At 44.2% G+C, this 19299-nt stretch overlaps 2 protein-coding genes across 4 annotated transcripts; one reads left to right on the forward strand and one right to left on the reverse strand.

Moving 5' to 3' along the window:
• Positions 1–608: 608 nt before the first annotated feature.
• TIGAR (TP53 induced glycolysis regulatory phosphatase) lies at positions 609–8922 on the reverse strand. The gene is made up of 6 exons (XM_033148369.1): positions 8837–8922; positions 7829–7866; positions 6074–6195; positions 4053–4130; positions 2792–2902; positions 609–1858 (listed from the first exon to the last, which is right to left on the reverse strand). Exons 1-6 carry the CDS (start codon positions 8881–8883, stop codon positions 1415–1417), a joined length of 840 nt encoding a protein of 279 aa, XP_033004260.1. The 5' UTR covers positions 8884–8922; the 3' UTR covers positions 609–1414.
• Positions 8923–10391: 1469 nt separating this feature from the next.
• On the forward strand, positions 10392–18933 carry PARP11 (poly(ADP-ribose) polymerase family member 11). Of its 3 annotated transcripts, none has more exons than XM_033148372.1 (8): positions 10392–10408; positions 11290–11392; positions 12284–12404; positions 13521–13596; positions 15061–15133; positions 15221–15351; positions 17003–17154; positions 18197–18933. In XM_033148372.1, coding segments are annotated over exons 1-8 (972 nt in total). In that variant the 5' UTR covers positions 10392–10406; the 3' UTR covers positions 18511–18933. The 3 variants fall into 3 exon arrangements, with proteins under 3 accessions (XP_033004263.1, XP_033004264.1, XP_033004261.1); XM_033148373.1 differs by lacking the exon at positions 10392–10408 and adding an exon at positions 10736–10817; XM_033148370.1 differs by lacking the exon at positions 10392–10408 and adding an exon at positions 10741–10817 and having other exon boundaries at positions 11290–11436.
• Positions 18934–19299: the final 366 nt, after the last annotated feature.

Raw genomic sequence — 19299 nt, forward strand, 5'->3', positions numbered from 1 at the left:
TCCCACCTTGGATCAAATCTATGCCTCCAGGTGCCAGAAGAAAGCTGCAGAGATAGTGCAGCATAGTGCACACCCCGGAAATGATCTCTTTCAGCTTCTGCCTTCTGGAAGAAGGTACAGGGTTATAAAGACCAGGACTAGCCGCCTGAGAAACAGTTTCTATCCAAAAGCGATTTTGGTTTTAAATGCAGTGTAAGGCAGTCTCTAAGGGAGTATCTGTATTTAGTTGTGCGGCATCAGAGTTTTTAGGGGGCTAGCCAGGTAGGGTATTAAAGTATAGGAGGTTAATTATGCATAGATAGGATGAGGAATGAGTCGATAGGCTTTTGCATGTCTGATGTAGATTTTTCAATTTTGTTGTTCTGTATGGGACAATGATAATAAAGATCATCGTATGGTATCGTGAACTATCCAGACAACTGCTTGGAGAGGAAAGAGGTTATGTGCTCTCCACTGTGTGTAGGCCCAGGTGGCTGGTGTCGATTGGGGCTGGTGGGGTGGACAGGAGGTGGCATGGGGGCACAGTGGCAGAGCACACTTGAGCTTCTCCGTGCTGTGCTGCAAGAAGCGAAGTCCTTTTCGCCCAGCCCAGCCGCCAAAAAGGTCTTCTTGTGGCTCATGTCTTTTTAGATTCTGAGCCTGAAGACAGGGACTGACTCAATACTGACTTTTTGCCATTCTGAGAGCCTTTTTGACAAAAGACCAGGGTGTGAATGTCTTAAAGTGAGTTAGTACAAAATAAAATGAAATCCAATCATTTACTTATTAATTTATACAAATTAAAGGTTCACACAACAGAGGGAAAATGCATGCTCAAGGGTGTCAGAATGGCAAGGCTCTCTGTAGAACTGGGCTACGCACCTGAGTGCTACAGTGAACAAGTTGCTGTGAACCACACGTATCCAGGTTTAGCCATTTGAAGTCTTCGTGCAGCAGAAATAAGGGCAGAGTGTTGGGAGGAAATACGTGGCCACAGCTCCATGTTTGCTCATGCTCCTTCATGCATAATGAAACAAGCAGCCAGGTTTAGAATGGCTCCAGAGGGTGAAATCTTGCTTTGCAGAAGTGTCACCACTGACAAATAATCCTCCGGTAAATACATGGGGTAACCGTACTGAGTTCTCTGTGCACAAATAGAACTTTTTCAGTTAATACTACAGCACTTGCTAAAAAGTTAAGGTAATTTCAGCCGTGTATATGAGTAAACAAGTGCTGCTTTCCATTTATGCAATACTGGGCTGTATGGCATGCTACCAATAAGCAGTTGCTACAAACTTTCCAAACTGAATCAACTCCATTTTCCCCCCTCCTGAGCAAGAAGACCTTTACCTTCCAACAGGCTAGTCCACTAAAATGCTTTAAAAGAAAATATGCTTTTACAGTCTGCATACATAAACTTTGTGATTTTAATGTTTCAGAGCTCCATGTTTCCAGCCATCACCTTCTCACCTAAATGGTCATCTCTATTAAGAAAGACGCAGTGGATTTTAGGTTTACTGTCCTCGCTCATCTCTAGTTTTATATTGAACCGACTAATTCCAGTATTGGGACTCACAGAAGACAGCTCAGTCTTTGACAAAGTGGCTGGTAAAGTGCACGCCAGGTCTGAAATGAAATAGCCCACCCAGCTTCTCATAAATGCCCCATGACTCACAACCAGTATGTTGGCATCCAATATTTCAGCACCTCTGTCGGAATTAAATTCCAGTCTGCTCTGGTGGTTGGTCAATGAGCTGGTAGAACTTCCGCCTGCCATTTCTGTGCTACTTCCTTCTGTCTCAGCTTTATTTTCTGGACATGCTTCTTGGGCAACAAGACAGCAAAGGTGTTCAAAAAAATCCTTGCCACGTGCTTTTACCTAAAGCAAGGGGGAAGGACAGAGTAAAGTGATTGCAAATTATTTCAAAAACGCTTTACCCTATTAAGGGACATAGTTTGCTTCTTTTGTGCCAGGCCCTGTACCACCTGTCCCTCCTTCCATCTTTTTAAAAGTTAACTTAAAAAACAAACTAACATTTCTTTCAGGGTGGCTGGTTGCACTGCAACACACAGTGCCAGCCAAATGCAATCTTGATTTGCTTTCTAGTTGTGGCGCATGTTGTATTGCTCTATGGTTACTTCCTGCAGCCAATCAGAAGCCGTGCTTTGGTTTCTGAACGTTTTGGAAGTCAAACGGACTTCCAAAACAGATTCTGTTCGACTTCCAAGGTACGACTGTACAGTGGTACCTCTGGTTGCGAACAGGATCCGTTCTGGAGCCCCATTCGCAACATGAAAAGCCCGTAACCTGAAGCGCCGAATCTGCACACGCGCAAAGCAAGCACAAATTGCCGAACCCAGAAGTAACCCGTTCCGGTACTTCTGGGTTTGGCGCGTTCGTATCCCATGACAAACGCAACCTGAAGCAAGCGTAACCAGAGGTACGACTGTATTGCCTTGCATACAAAAGAGCGAAACACACACACACACAAACCATAAAAGGGACTTTGTGGGGTGACTTTCTGTATATGACAGAGCTCATCTTCCTAAGCATTTTGGTATATGTTATACTTATGCCACATTCTTTGAGGCTAAGTACATTTATGAACCAGACCAACTTCTCTGAACGGCAATTAGAGACCCTTCAGAGATGCTACCACTCTGCGGCATTAGGCAAATTCCACTAAATAATAGTTCTAGTGAGATAAAGGCTGGACTTGCAGTATGAAGATATATGCTACTGATATAGAAAAGTTTTTGCATGACAGTCAGGTATAATGGACAACAAATCACTACGAAAAGTACTGCTTACTTCTTCAAGTGTTTCTCCTCCAGAAGGTGTAAAAGATGGACACTGCTCCCCTGCAGCTTTTGCCATTATCCTGAGATCACTCAGAGGCCTCCCTTCTGCCACTCCATATTTCTGTAAAAAATAATAATAGGGCTGTATTAGGTGATGGTGATGCAAATCAAGTGTTGAGGATGCTAGAAGGCATCCCACGGGGAGAGAGCAGAGCCCTGCCAAGGTGATTTACAATAAAAGCCTTCTGGCTAGTAAAACTCTTCTGCCAAGCATCCAATATAGTGGGCCTGAAAATCCAGTAAGTGCCAGTTTCTACCAGGTTCTTCCCATGCCCATAAAGATATACTAGGCTTCATTAAAAAAAAACACATCAGGTTCTGCCCTGCAGAGACCAGCACTTAGGGAATCACTGCACAAAGGCGCATGCTGTGGAAACAGTTCTATCCCCTGCTGTCATCTTCTGCATGCCCCGCTAACTCCCCTTAAAAACAGAGAAGCAGTAAGCAATGTAGGAACTGCCAACAGAGCCGCCCAACAGGGGAAATATGAATCAGGCCTTTGTTGCATAACAGAGAAGACAAAAGCAGACTTAATTCATATCCCTTGGCGACTCAGCTTCCTCCTCTTCTGCTTTCAAGGGGGCTTTTGCTCTTGAATGCTTTTTGTTCTTTCCATCCTTCGTTTTTCCCAGGGCAAGAAGGTCCTTAGTTTGATTTTAGTGGTCTCCGTGCTGTGGAGCGTTGGCAGGCTAGCTAACTATTGATTGCGTACAGGTTCCTTCATTTTGACATTATTGGGGGTTACTTCCGGCACTTAATTGAGATAAATTTGGTGGATGTGGATTGCCTAATTGTGGGGAGGGGGGAGGTCCTGCCTTAGGTTGTTTTTTTTGGGTGGGCCTTGCGGGCAAATACAAGTAATACAAATAATAAATAGAAATAAAATACATTTCATGGCATATTTTTTTCAGTTTATCATAGTTTTTTTAGTTGCAGAAAACAATTCAAAGGCTATTAAAACTACCTCCAAATTATCTTCGCCCAAGAGTTGGTACACTGCCATACATATTCTCATCCTATCTAAAGGCACTTTGCACACATGAATTCTGACAAGGACAGAGACCAAGACGTTCTACGCATGAATTGGGAGCCCATTGCACTTGAACCTTAAGGCATCAAGACTCTGACTCAGATGCTAAATATGACATACGTTACAGAATCACAAATGCTGATGGAAACGTAACAGTAGAAATAATATTTTCTGTTCTTACCCGCTCTCTGAGTCTTGCATCATATTTTACAGCAACCTCTTTGCAGAACTTACTCTTCTTTAGAATTGCGGCTGTTGTCTGAAACATTAAGCAGGCATGTCATGCTTTAAAAACACGCAAACACTATGAAAGATAAAGGGCTAAAAACTTGAAGTTCAATCCAGGCAAGACAGATATCACAGAATCACAAGAGTTGGAAGGGACCACAAGGGTCATCTAGTCCAACCTGCTGAAATGCAGGAAACTTTTGCCAAATGTGGGACTCAAACCCCATGAACTTGAGATTAAGAGTCTCAATACCAACCATTGCTTTGATTAGCTCCGATGCCCAACCGAGAGATATGGTCCCTTCCGTTTGCCAAATGTGGGACTCTAACCCCATGAACTTGAGATTAAGAGTCTCAATACCAACCATTGCTTTGATTAGCTCCGATGCCCAACTGAGAGATATGGTCCCTTCCGTTTGCCACTAGTGGCTGCAATGCTTTCAGCAGATCTTGGATGGACTGCACAAGCAGTTGAAGCATCACAACCAGATACTTAAAAGCAGTGGTGGTGGCACTGTAGCAATTGCAAGTAACAAGCAGGCAAAAATCTTCAGAGTTCCCATATAGCCCTGAACACTGAAGTAAGCTGCAGCAGAAGTTTCTGCATAAACATGTTGATGGGTGGGGGTGGGGAGACTGGGTTCATAGGCACCTGAAACTAGCTGTGGCAGAATTTTGGGATGTACGCCAACCTCCCCTTACTGATCGGGTGGCAGTGGTTACGGAATGGCAGGCTCATCTAGAATAAGACATGAATCATTCATTACTTGAGAACAGGGCTGCTGCTGGCGTACTGCCCATGATGCAACCCAACAGCCAAGCTGACCAAGCTAGTGACGACTGTTTCTGATATGGTGTTAGAGGATCCCTCTTCTGTGGTGCTGGGGAAATTCAACATTCATGCCAAGGCCTCCTCTAGTATGCCAACATGGGACTTCAGTGCCCTCCCTCCATGAGAACCAGGAGATGTCTCAATACATCAGAGGCACAGCACATATGATTGAACCTGTGTTTTTTTTTGCCATGGAGTGGGCTAGTGGGAATCAATATGTGATTAGGGAGGTTGGTGGCAAGCCCGTTGTCATGGACTGGTAATTCTCTAGGGAGACTGAGACTGTCAGAGGGAGCGCCCCCTTAGACTGCCCGGAAACATGTGGCATGCCTGGGGCTCCTTGTTGGAATATTCTAGAAGAAACTTGTAAATGGTCTTGAACAAGTTATTAGGCAATGGGAAACTTCCCCAGCAACAGGTGTCCTTATCAGGGCATGCGATTAACTAAGTCTGAGTCAGTGTAAATGAGTATGTGAATGAGTCAGCATTAGGTCTCTGGCTGGATGGCTAGAAAGAGAAAAAAGATTATGTTGCTTTATTTGTTTTCTTTCTTAATGGCCTGTGTAAAGTTTTGTAAATAATAAAGACTGAGAAACAGAACCAAATGGTATATATTCCTGTAATGGGAATTTCACTAAGAGATAGCTGGAATGCTGCTGATGCTATAAAGAAGTAAAAGATGCAGGAAAGCTTTTCTGTAAAAGGAACTCTGCTGTAGAAAGAAATGAAAACCGAAGAGTAGATGCTTATGCACCAACACTCCTGTAGATACTTTTGTCTTGCTTTGCAGAGCCAACTATAAAACTGCTCTCATGTGCCCTCATCCATGTTGTGGAGACCATGGAAAAATCAATGGGACTGACCACTGGGATCACTGTGAATCTGATCAGACACAGGTGAGAACACAATATTGAGCCTACCATCACCACTGCATCTTTTTTGAGTGGCAAGTCAGTGAGTAGCAGCATCTTGACTGAAGGAGAAGATAAGGGTACCTGGAGGCCTGCTGTGATAAATTTGAGAGGCACTTGGACAATAAAGTCTCTCATATTCACAATTAGATGCCTCACAGAAACAAATTAAACTGAAATTACAGAATGTCTGATCTTGCATAATCCCAATTGTATCCTATACAAGCTTACCTGCTTTGCCCGAAGCAGATCACTTGTGAAGACATGAGTAAATTTTACATTACTGAGATACAGGCCAGCTGCATTGGCTTGTCTGAAGCCAGTCTCTGAGAGGGGCTCATCTACACCTTGGCCTATAGGAGTCAAAATAAAAATAGGCCAAATTATTAAGGAAAGCCTGTTTTACCAATCATCAACTTACTGGTATATACAGTACTGTCAATTTGTGCATGTATCAGATCCCTCCACTGAAATTACTAGGAATCCTTTAATGTGCAAAAAACCCCACCCATGAAATCTTTGGCTTGACCCCTTAGTTTGTGAAGAGAGAGAAATCAAAACTGTACTAGATTCATTCCATAGCCCTTGCCTTTTCCCCATCCCTTTTTCTCTCATCTTTCACATGTTCCAAACTCAGATGCAACCTTGTCGGAGCAGAGAGCTTCTGCTTTTGTTACATTCCTCTCAAAAGTACCATATACATGAATGGCATGGTAGAATTCATGTATGCTTCTGAAAATTCCATAAAAGTCTGCTTCTTCCCCCTCCCCTGCCTGCCACCTTTCTGAATTCCACAGAGGAAAAATTTCTTATTCATTTTTGCCTACTCTGCTAATTTGAAAGGGTTCAATTGCTTAAAAATAGCTCTGCACAGAATGAACACATCTGTCTGCTTGCCCAGGTAGAACTGCAATTCTCCCAGGAAGGCAAGTTATTAATTTCTGATTTTGAAAACTTGAAATTGGGTCACCCCAATCTAGCCTTTCTTGTGCTCTAACCACTGACCCACAGCAGTTACACTGCTGGAGAAATCCAACAGGTATTAAATTTGTTCCTATAAAGCCTTGACTGATAAAGAAGTTGTCACACAGAAAGATGACCAGATTTCAAGGTACTACTGAGCCCTGCTAGCAAAGGCACTTAAAGTGAACAAAGTCTAGAGAGAAGGAAAATCCTGATAACAATTTACTGAGGATACTAAACAAAAACAGTGTATAATTTGAGAAGGAACAGAAGAGTTTTTATCCTTCTTGCATAGCAGGGAGACATTCAACCAAACATACACAAGAAAACTCCCTCAGAACTGCACAGCCAATCAGAGCATGTGCTACCTCAGCAAACACCATGCCACTCTGGTTTTAAGCAACACTTCTGCCCCTTCAGTTGACTTTAACAGAACTAACCCTTTAGCTGCACACAGAATAACGTTGCAACTCCAACATTTACTACAAATCATCTTGCAAATCTTCACCTGATGTTTGGAAAAAATGCAGGGTGACACACAGAGAAATGATCTCTGAGATACTGAGTCTGTTCTCAGGATACTGAACAGAAAAATGTTTCTGCCCTGCTTTTTCAAAAAACCATCCCCAATCTAATTAGGGTTCTATGTGCACAAAAGCAAGCTTCTATAGGCATGTATCAGCTGTTTAAGAAAGTGTATGTACCAACGGGTGCCTCTGGGTTTCTCCAAGCTGAAAAGGCTTGGGAGTCAGAATTACCTGGATCCAGTCACCCACGCAGCCTGACAAGGTACTGTGTGCTGCTTGAGTTCTTTAATAAGTTTTTCAGCCCAAGGAGCTGCTGGGCGGAGGCTGAGGTATTATTTTAAAACAATACATTCAACATAAATAATCATTTGACTACAAGACAAAGCCAAAAATATATTTCAGCATTTAATGAGAGTGCAGAACTGAAGCTAAAGGCAATTGTGACTTGTTATAAAGCATCACTTATTACTCTTGCTGCAAGAGAAGAGACACACACCTTGCAGAATCTTCTCTTTGTTGTATCTTGTTTCCCCACTGAAAGAGACAAAATATTTTCAAAACAGAAAAAAAGAATTACTATTTATGGAGACAACTTACATAACACAGAGAAGGAGGGTAGAGAAAGGGAGGGGGTAGAGCCATGCTGGAAGTGGCCTCAGCATAAAATTCAGGTGTTTATTTTCCTTCCCGGTCAAATTGAAAAAAATATGGTTCAGCAGATTGTGGCAGAAGCGGACTGTGCATACCATCTATTGCCAACCCCAGACACCAGTCAACACACAAACACACTGACATGCATGCACTCCCCAAAGCACTTTAAAAAAACCAGGGGAATTTATAAATGCATGAACATACAATAGCAGAAAACCCACCTGAAGCAAGGGAAGAAGGGCAAGACTGATAACCAAGTCAATACTTAATTTGCTGCATGCACATTTCAACAGGGAACCTGGGAGGAAGCCAGACTCATTCCTCGGCTGAGGAACATCCTGCAAGCTATTTTTAGATTTATTCTGCCTCTCTTTCACTGGGTTTGGAAATTTGGAATCTCATGTCGTTAGTAGTAATCAGGGCCGGATTTAAGTTTCATGAGGCCCTAAGCTACTGAAGGTAATGGGGCCCTATATATGTCCAGCTGTCCTTTGTCAACGACAAACTGTCACTGTTTTTTTGTGTTTAATATATGCTATATGGTCATTTATGGAACTAATAGGTACCGGTATCTAAAGCCATTTGCACGTAACAAAATAGGAGCCTACACAACACTGTTGCTGTATGTAGGTTTTGTTTTATTTGTTTTTTTACCTTATATTTTGGAAATGTACATCCAGTTTTTTTTTCCCTTTCATTTTTTTTTGGGGGGGGGGCCCAATCATAAGCTATAGCTTGTTTAGATTATACGTAAAGCCGGTCCTCCCTTAGGTTCCCGAGAGGCCCCCTTCCTCCCTCCCTCCCACCCGAGCCAAGGGGCAAAAGGCGGCCGCGTGAGGGGCGCCGTACTCACTGCCGGACGACGGTTAAACCGAAAGCGGCCGGCCTCATCCTGGCCATTCGCCCGCCCAGCGGCCGCGCTCCGAACGCTCCCCTCCCCCAACCCAACCGCCGGCCGGCTTTTTCCTCCGCCGCGCGCAGAGACGACGTCACGCGGCGCGCCAGCCGCTCCAGGCAAGGGGCGGGGCAGAGTTAATGGTTCCGGACCTGAGCCTAGCGCCGGGCGCAGGGTAAATGCCGCAGTAAAGTAAAAGTTTAAAGGAAAAGTTCTGGTTTCGCAGAATAAAGTCTCGCGCTTCCTCAAGGCTATCCTTCAACCGGTGAACAAAAATCCCCGCTTTTGTTTCCAACGTGCCTCCTCCTCGTCCTCCCCCTCCGTGTGAAAGAGAAGCAGGCGGGAGTTCCCTTTGTCAGGGCCGGATTTAGGTTTGACGATGCCCTAAGCTACTGAAGGTAAATGGGGCCCTTCATATGTCCAGCTGTCCTTTGTCAACAACAAATTGTCACTGTTTTTTGTGTGTGTGTTGAATATATGCTATATGGTCATTTATGGACCTAATAGGTATCTAAAGCCATTTGCCCATGTTACCATGCAACCAGTCCATGCAGAATGTAGGCGCCCAATATACAGAAATGAGCAAACCAGAGATATTTTAGGGAGCAGGCTAGCAGGCGGGGCAAAAGACTTACATCACAGGAGCCTACACAACACAAAACACTGTTGCTGTATGAAGGTTTTATTTTACTTGTTTTTTATATTTTGAAAATGTACATCCAGGTTTTTCTCCCTTTGGATTTTTTTTTGGGGGCCCCTAAGCTATAGCTTGTTTAGTTTATACGTAATACCTGTATCATTCACAGACCGGTTTAACATAGCGCGGCGGAGTGGCGACCGGAGAAAGTGCTGCTTTCTGCTCCCCTGCTCCTGCAGCATTCTCGGGATCGCAGCCTTTCCCGCTCTACCCCTGGCACCGGGTCTGCCCTTCTCCTCGGCTGGCAGCCGCCGCAGGAGGGGCCGCTTTGCACGGCAAACGACTGACCAGATGCTGGGGGGGGGGGAGAGAAAAAAAACGCATAAAAGCACAACGCGGCATCCGAGGGAAACGGCCCTGCATAGCTGTCAACTTTCCCCCTTTTTTTAAGGGAAATTCCCTTATTCCGAATAGGATTCCTCGCAAGAAAAGGGAAAAGTTGACAGCTATGCTGCCGCCTGGACCTTAGGCAGCAGCAGCAGCAGCAGCAGCAGCAGCAGCACGCCGGCGGCGGTGCCCTTCGAAGGCACAGCAAGGAAAAGCAACGGGCGGCGGCTCCGGAGCGCCCGGAAAAGCGCGAAAGCGAGCTCGCATTTCCTCGCAGGCGAGCCGGTCTACCATTGCTCGGTGTCGTGGCTTCGTGGGCTCTGACAGGTGAATGGCGGCGGAAGGGGCGGGTACCAGAGGGCGGAAGCGGCGGGGGCGGGGTGTTGCGACGACCGTTAGGCGGGGCAAGCCACGCCCCCCTCCCCGCCCTCTGCCTGAAGAAGGGAAGCTCCGCCTGAGGGGGGCGAAAGGAGGAGCGGCCGCCAGGTGGCTCTTCTTCGTTACATGTAAACAAACGGCCCCGTTTCCCCCTCGCGGCAGTCGGTGCTGCCGCTTCGGCGTGAGGAGAAGCCGGTCGGAATCCCGTTCTCCCCGCCCGCCCGCCGCGGCCTCTTTCCTCAGGGCGCCTCCCCGGCCCCGCTTTTAATTCGACGGAGCCCGGCCCCCCCCCCCCCCACTAGTGCCCGGCTTCCTGGGCAAGGGAGAAACCCGCGCTCTGCACATGCTCTGCGGCGCCGGCGCTGAAAAGACGAGAACAGCGGGGCGCCCCCGGATAGCGCTCGGGAGGCTGGCTTCGCTTCCGCGGCTGGGCTCCTCCGCACAGCGGAGCCCTCCCTGGGGGGCTCGGTGTTTAGTGCCGGAGAAGAGGCTTCCGAGCACGGGGGGCAACTTGAATATGAAGTATTGAGGGGGCAGGTAAGCAGGATCGGTCACAAGACGTGGCACACGAAACGCCTTTTGAATGGCAGTGCCCCTCAACTTTGGAGAGGGAATCCGGCCCCCTTCAAATATATATTTTTTGGGGGGGTGGGAAGCAAAGGGACCACGCCCCCTAGGAGCTGGGTCCGATGCTTCCAGCCGGAGCGCATCCGGCTGACTTGGGGACAACTTGTTCCTCCCAGGATGCGCCCCCCACCCGCCCCCGTGGATGTTTGCAGGAGAGGTAGCAGAGCAAGATGTTGGAGTAGGAGGCAGAGGTTGATACGGGACACCACCGGGAGTGTCAAGGGCTTTCCCCTGCGATTCGAGTCCTGTATGAGGATCTGTAAGGACTCTGCATCTCTTTTAAACTTTGTAAATGTTCCCCACCCCCCTCTCAAGAATTGCAAGCCAGCGACAGCTCTTTGCGACCAGAATTTCACTCGTGGGATCGCTCTGACTCTTTCAGGAAATGTCTGGACCGTTTCAAGATATGTCTCGGGGAGCAGATGACCTCCCACATAGAATGGCAGACCACCTCGAAGAAATGGACACGTCGGATACCCAGTGGGGTTGGTTTTACTTGGCTGAATGTGGCAAATGGCATATGTTTGAGGTAGTCATTTATGTAGATAGCCCACCCTATTCAACATTCTGTTTTCCTGTCCTCGCAGTCTGCAAAGTAGGTTGTTGTTTTCATTTCACAAGATGGAAAAATGAGGCTAAGAATCTCTTGCAATATCTTTTATAAATTTTATATTAAAATGCATGAATGAGCAACAATGTGCTCTGCTGGAAGTATCAGAGGGATCAACTTTTATACAAATACAAATATATGCACAATTGGAAAACAGTTTTAGATGTTAATTTCAATACCATATTACAAAAATCAGATAACTGACTGCCAGTTCCTAGCAACCTTTTACATTATATTGTCTACACTTGTCTTCACTTAATTTAGATAGCTTTGGTTATTGCCATGCTTTCTTTATCAATTCTTTTGTTGGAAATGTTGCAGAATGCCAGTTATTTGCAATAACTGATTTTGTGATAGTGGATAAATCAATTCCTTTGACTTCAGTGTTGCTTACTCACATCCAGTTGTGTGTAGTATTGCAGTTCAAAACAAGGACATTGTTCCAATTAATAATAAAGATTGAAGGAGACCCCAGCCTACAGCTTTTGCAGAATTAAGTATGCTGGGTTTATTAGGTGTAAGATGCTACGAATGCAAAATCTCAAACAAAGAATGTTCTAAAATTTAAATGAGAACTTTGGCAGTTCTTCTGTACTTCCAACATTTACAAAATCTTGTAGCTGAAAGTGTTAAAACCACTGAGGCACCTCTGCATCTATTCTCCTAAATTCTTCTAAAATTCACTCTAAAATGTTGTTTATGTGCTAATAATTATTGGGTCACTTGTTTAAAACCTTTAAAAATGTGCTTTCCATTTGTTTTGAAGACTGATTCTACTAGCCAGTGTTCACTTAGCAGTGAAGACATTGAAGGGATGTTCAAAATTAATCCACAAGGCTCCATTTCTTTTACAACTGCAAAATTCGACTACGTGCTGGACTTTTTAGGTATGTATATCTATTTACTGAGAAGGTGTAAGACGTTTATAAGCCAGCAGAAATACCCTGTGTTGTAATTGGGAAGTTTTCTGATTGCATGGGTGAATAATTGAAAGAGAACTTTTACTTGTAGTAAGGCATATGATGCAGTGACTATGTTGAAGATAAGCACTTTTGGATGGGTTACTGCCTGGGAGACTTACTTGATTGATTTTTATCACATTATCAGTGGTTTACGACATTTTAAAACACAAGTTTAACTTATTCTTACACCCTTATTAAGTTCACAGTACCTTAGCATTTGGCATGGCTTATTCTGTGAGCTAGTGGGACGCGGGTGGTGCTGTGGGTTAAACCACAGAGCCTAGGGCTTGCTGATCAGAAGGTCGGCAGTTTGAATCCCCGCAACGGGGTGAGTTCCCATTGCTCGGTCCCTGCTCCTGCCCACCTAGCAGTTCGAAAGCACGTCAAAGTGCAAGTAGATAAATAGGTACCACTCCAGTGGGAAGGTAAACAGCGTTTCCGTGCGCTGCTCTGCTTCGCCAGAAGCGGCTTTGTCATGCTGGCCACATGACCCGGAAGCTGTACGCCGGCTCCCTCGGCCAGTAAAGCGAGATGAGCGCCGCAACCCTAGAGTCGGACACGACTGGACCTAATGGTCAGGGGTCCCTATTCTGTGAGCTGCTCTATGTGTGCTGCCTAGAGGTCTTGAAGACAAGATAGGATAGAATGCAGTAACTCAGTATAAATGTAGTGCAATCAGGAGTGAGAGCAGGATACTAACAAAATGGGAAATTGCCCCCCCCCCAGTGTGCGTTTCCTTAAAGCTTGTAAGAAAGGGCAAGAACTACATTTGAACAGATCTGAACAAATCAATTTACCTACAATAGATTTTGATTGGCTTGTGAACTGATCATTGGTGCACTTTTATGTGCTGTTAACTAAAATTCCCATGAAAGAACACTGGAAAAAGTGCTTGGCAAAATTCTGTCTGTCCATTTTCTAGACCAGCTTTTCCCAACCTGGTGCTCTCCAAATATTTGGACTCTCATTACTCCTGATCTGGAGGGCATCAGCATGTGGTAGGCTGATTTAGATTTTGTCTAACTCTAATTTTTTACACAGGGATGAAACAAACTAACCAAACAACTGGAAAAGAACGTCCCATAAAAAGAGCTCCATTTTCTATCAGTGCCTTCAGGTAACAGTCACTGACATTTTCCTTGTGACATAGTTATTTTTTTCTTTAAATATTTTAGTGTCCTTTTAGGTTAATGTTGACAGTCTTCCCCCCACCTTGAGTATATTAAAATGCAAAAGGTAGATGAAACTATATTCACACGTCATCACTTGGTGCACCTCAGACACTGTGGGAACAAATTATCGTTGCCATTTTGCAACATCTGATGCAATTTATACTCCAGCCCTATATTTGCTATTAACAAGAGAAGAAAAAATTTACTTCATTTCTCTCTCTCTTTTTCTTTTTAACTTTGCATCCCTGAAAACATTCAGTTTTGAATGAGGTCTCTTGCAGTCCTCTGAGCAAAAGTTATTTTGTTCAAGCCTCATTGAATAGTGCAAAGCACATTATTTCTTTCCTTGTTTTCATCTCTCTTCCTCCTTTGATTAACTTCTTGATCATCTAAACAAGTAAGATATTCAATAAGGAAAAAGGAATAGGTAGGTGAATCAGACTTAATTACTTCAAGGGAAAGAGCTGCAAGTCTCTGGTTTCTGGCCATAGGTCTCTGCTTTGCATGCAAAAGGTGCCACAACCAAAGCATGGTGTCTGCAGGCAAGAGACCCCAGTCTGAAATCCTGGATAACCACCGGCAGTCAACATCAACAGCACTGAACTAGATGGGCCAGTGGTATCAATAGGTTTAAGACAGTTTTCTGTTCCCAGGTGCGACCCGGGCGGCGCTGTGAGTTAAACCACAGAGCCTAGGGCTTGCTGATCAGAAGGTCGGCAGTTCAAATCCCCACGACGGGGTGAGCTCCCATTGCTCGGTCCCAGCTCCTGCACACCTAGCAGTTCGAAAGCATGTCAAAGTGCAAGTAGATAGATATGTACCACTCCGGCGGGAAGGTAAACAGCGTTTCCATGCACTGCTCTGGTTCGCCAGAAGTGGCTTTGTCATGCTGGCCACATGACCCGGAAGCTGTACGCCAGCTCCCTCCGCCATTAACTCAAGATGAGCGCCACAACCCCAGAGTCGGACACGACTGGACCTAATGGTCAGGGGTCCCTTTACCTTTACCTAACCTTTCCAGAACTGATATTTAAAAATAATCTAAGATCATTTCCTCTTCAGGTGACCTTTTACATTTTCTTAGTGTTCTGGCTTCTCCCTAGGACAAAGAAGTGGGAATAAGTTAAGTAACCACTGCCCCTTGTAGGAAAATTGGAGAAAACATAACTAAATTGGCACATCTAAAACCTTAAACTTAAGCTTCTAATTCAGCAAATCTTTAAAGCACCTGATTGACTGATTATTTTCTTTTTATTCTGCCCTTAATGTTCAAAAACAAAATCCAAAGAGGAAACTAAAGCTGTTTCCAATCCTTTACATTTTTGTAAATGTACATTTTGCATTTTGCGCAGTATTTCTCTTGAGTGGGGGATGTGACAGTGTACTGACTACTCCTTTTGTGTTTCAAGTTTTATCTGTGAAAATCAGTCTATCCCCATGCCTTCACACTGGGAGAATGTAAATTCAGAAGAGCCATACCAGGTAAGACCTTATTACGATATTTTGAAAACTTTAGAAGCAAAGGGCTTAGTGCATCTGGGTAAAGTTCTGTGTTTCTCTCTCCTTCAGCTAATTACTTTGCATAAGCTGACAAATGAATATAAGGATGTTGCTAGTCAGTTTGGGAAAACAATGGATAGTGAACGGATTAGAAGAATTCAGAGAATTCAGAATCTAGACTTGTGGGAATTCTTTTGCAGGTGAGACTATTTTTAAAGTAGTTTTTTGTGCTAAATAGTATCTCTTTTAAAGGCAGATCATTTCAGTATTTACATTGATTTAATTTCAAGCTTAAAATTCATGTTTCCTTTTGTTCATTCTTAATCAGACCTGTCTTTATCTGCCTTGCAGTGTATCTCTTGCATTCTGTTCTCTTTTGATACATTGTGCACCGAGCCCCCAAACTACATAAATGTCCAGTGTCAACTCATATCTCCTACTAGCTCACCCTGGTAATGTTTTAATTAAAAGACAGCATTGTTATTGTGGTCCCAACAGTTGACTCTACAAGTCTTTTTGTTGTTGTTGTTGTTGTTGTTGTTATTTTTAAAATTCTTTACCGCTCTTCATCTGAGGATCAGAGAGCAGTTTGCAGTATAAAAACGCAAAAATTCATAGCATAATAACAAACAAATTCAATTATTCAGGTTTAACTGACTTGAACTGGCCTGCTCAAATGTCATATTTCAATTCAAAGTCCCCAAATATTGGTGTTGAAGGTTGCAGGAGTTGAAGGCAGTATTTAAAAAAAAAAAACTGGACCAGTCTACACGTTTTCTTCATCACAGAAATGCCACTTGAAATGTTCTTTGCGTGGTCTTTTTACGTAACATTGGCTTATCATGATCTGTTTTGCATCTCCATGCCAAAATATATCCATGTCATTAATGTGCTAATCATAAAGTGCTCTGGCAGCAGAAACCTTGTCTGATGATTTACTCATCCTTTCACTTAGACCTGCATAACTTAAGTAGCCTACCTGCTAGAGGGAAAAAAAACTCTTTTGATGCCTCCCTGCCTGGTTATCTAAAAACATTTCTTAGCACAGGCAGCTGGGCAAGTGTCTGCTTACAAGCCTGGGTACATGCCTGTAAAATGTTTTAGAAATTGTCGTTTTGGGGCCTTTTTAATCAGCTTTTTATAATTAGTTTCCTAGCTGTATGCAGGTACTTACATAAATACATTAAGCAAAGATCAGCTATTAGTTTTGCATAATGATTTCTCAGCCAAGAACCCCACAACAGGGAATTCGTCAGTCTCCAGTGGTTGCGCTGAAACTATTTTATAGGTTAGCACCAACAATATTTGCTAGCAGCAGATCCGTTATGGTTTTTGCAAGATGAATTATAGTGATATCCCAGTGCTGTTTTTTTTAAAAAAAAAAATATATTTAGGGCTCTGATTTATAAAATATCAAATTTCTAATGTGTGTGTTTGTGTGGTAGAAAGGACTGTCTTAGTTCATACAGCTGGGTATGGAGAATATTATTTTTGAAATGTTACCTTGTGTACAACTAAAAAAGCCACCAAACATTTCTGCAAGTAGAAGACTAGTTTATCAGCGATCTGGTCCAGGCCTCTTTCTGCATTCACAAGTGCAGTCTCCTACCTGCAGGCTGAAGGGGTACAGTTTATTCAATTTTTTTAAAATGAATTTACCACCTCAACTGTGAGATGGCAAAAGCCGAAGATGTAATAGGTTTGTAGTGCTTGCACTAGAGTACAGAAACTCTCTCTCTCTGGAAGATTTTACATCAATGGCTTTCCAAACTTGACTTTTGCTTTGCCCACATTTTTATTCTAGTACTGTATTTCCATTATAAATTGTTTGTTATTTTGTCCTTTTGACAGGAAAAAGGCTCAGCTAAAGAAGAAAAGAGGTGTCCCCTGCATTAATGAACATATGTTGTTTCATGGCACCAACAGTGAATTCGTGGAAGCCATCTGCATTCATAACTTTGACTGGAGAATCAATGGCATGCATGCTGCTGTATATGGAAAAGGCAAGGGGCTGCATGAGCTGTCTTTTATGGGTTTACATACACATTAAGTTCTAGCAGCTTTATCCTAGTTAAATGTTTTACTACAAAGTAGTCCATGCTGCCCTTGTGAGCATCCCTTAATTAATCTGAAAAAAGCCTTGCTAAGGGTCAGAATTGAGAGCCATAAATTAGAGCTAATCCCAGAAATCCAAGGCAAATCACCAACAAGTTCCCAAGCACACCCACTAGTCTTTGAGTGAATGATGTTCCAAGGAAAAGTACTGTAAGCAAGGACTGGAATTGGCGCTCCATGGTCTGGATTTCTCTGGAAGCTTCCCACATAGCCCCAGCAACCAATCGCAGTGCAGGTGGTGCATATACTGCTTCCACCTCTGGCTGCTATCCAACGGTGCGGGTCAGGAAGTGCATGACATTATATTTTATCATGTGTTTCTACCGATACATATTTTAGCCATGAGTAGGCAAACTAAGGCCCGCAGGCCGGATCAGGCCCAATTGCCTTCTGGATCCGGCCCGTGGATGGTCCGGGAATCGCCACGTGGATCGCCAACGCACACATTCTTTCCCTCTCACGGCGGCGGCGGCGGCGCCTCCTCCTTCCCTCCCTCCCTCCTGGCTTCTCCCCGCCCTGCCTAGAGGAGGAAGGGGGCTGGGCTTTGTTGCTGCAAGCAGCAGCAGCGCTCATGCGGCTGCCATTTTAAGCAGCCCCTCTCCGGAGCCCTTTCGCCTGCCGCTCATTGTCCTGCCGCCACTGCCAGCCCCTGCCGCTTGCAAGACACAGGTAAGTGGCTCTTGCATCACTCCCCCCGCCCCCCAAAAAATATAGTCCGGCCCCCCACAAGGTCTGAGGGACAGTGGACCGGCCCCCTGCTGAAAAAGTTTGCTGACCCCTGTTTTAGGTGATAGAATGGGGGATTTGACATGGTTGCCATTTTTGGCAGCAATCCCATGTCTTTGATCATGTGCGGTTCCAACCTCAGGCTTCGGTAAGTATGGTGATTGTATTTCTAGACTATGCTCAAGCACTTTTCTTTCTCTGTAGGGACGTATTTTGCAAGGGATGCTGTATATTCCAGCCGCTTCTGCAAAGATGGCTTGAAGCATGGCAGCACATTACAGATTCATGGAGTTGACATGCAACTTCAGATGTTTTGGAAGCATAAAGTGATGTTTCTTGCTCGTGTATTGACAGGGGACTATGTTAATGGGAACTCCAAATACGTGAGACCACCTTCAAAAGATGGGAGCTTTGTGAATTTATATGACAGCTGTGTAGACAGCACCTGGAACCCAAAGATTTTCGTCATCTTTGATGCCAACCAGATCTATCCAGAATATTTAATAGAGTTCAGCTGACTGAGCTGAGTGGCGGTATTTAATTTGTTTGCTAAAGAAAATAAAACTTACTTTGTGGATAAATGTTTGGCAGAATGGAAGTATGAAGCTTGACTAACTTCAAATGTCAGATCATTTAAATTTCAAATCCTACAACGCTTCATAAGCACGGTTATTGATCATGCGACATTACACATGGCCATTAATCTTGGAACTTGGGCCAAACAGGAATTGGAAATATCAGGGCAACAATTGGTTTGGCTTGCTTACTTCACAATCCGTCACCTGTCAAAATTGGCTGTATCATAGAATTAAAGTAACTGGGAGAGCTGGGTCGTTCTTCAGTCGGATTGTAACATCTAACTTAAAATTATCCCTGTGATAAGATGATCAGCCGTTGTGACTAAAAGTGAGATATACTGCTCATATCCAAATGGACATTTTTTTAAAAAAAATGGGAATTAGGTTTTGCATGTTATAAATCCTGCAGCTTTCCTACAGCCACCAGTTCAAAGTGTTGGTGCTGACCTTTAAAGCCCTGAACAGTCTTGGCCCAGTATACTTGAAGGAGCATCTCCCACTCCCATTGTTCAGCCCGGACACTGAGGTCCAGCTCCGAGGGCCTTCTGGCGGTTCCCTCCCTGCGAGAAGTGAGGTTACAGGGAACCAGGCAGAGGGCTTTCTCGGTAGTGGCACCCGCCCTGTGGAACACCCTTCCATCAGATGTCAAGGAAATAAACAACTATATAACTTTTAGAAGACATCTGAAGGCAGCCCTGTTTAGCGAAGCTTTTAATATTTGATGCTTTA

The sequence above is a fragment of the Lacerta agilis genome, chromosome 5, assembly GCF_009819535.1.
Source record: "Lacerta agilis isolate rLacAgi1 chromosome 5, rLacAgi1.pri, whole genome shotgun sequence".
In the NCBI taxonomy this organism is placed as follows: Eukaryota; Metazoa; Chordata; class Lepidosauria; order Squamata; family Lacertidae; genus Lacerta; species Lacerta agilis.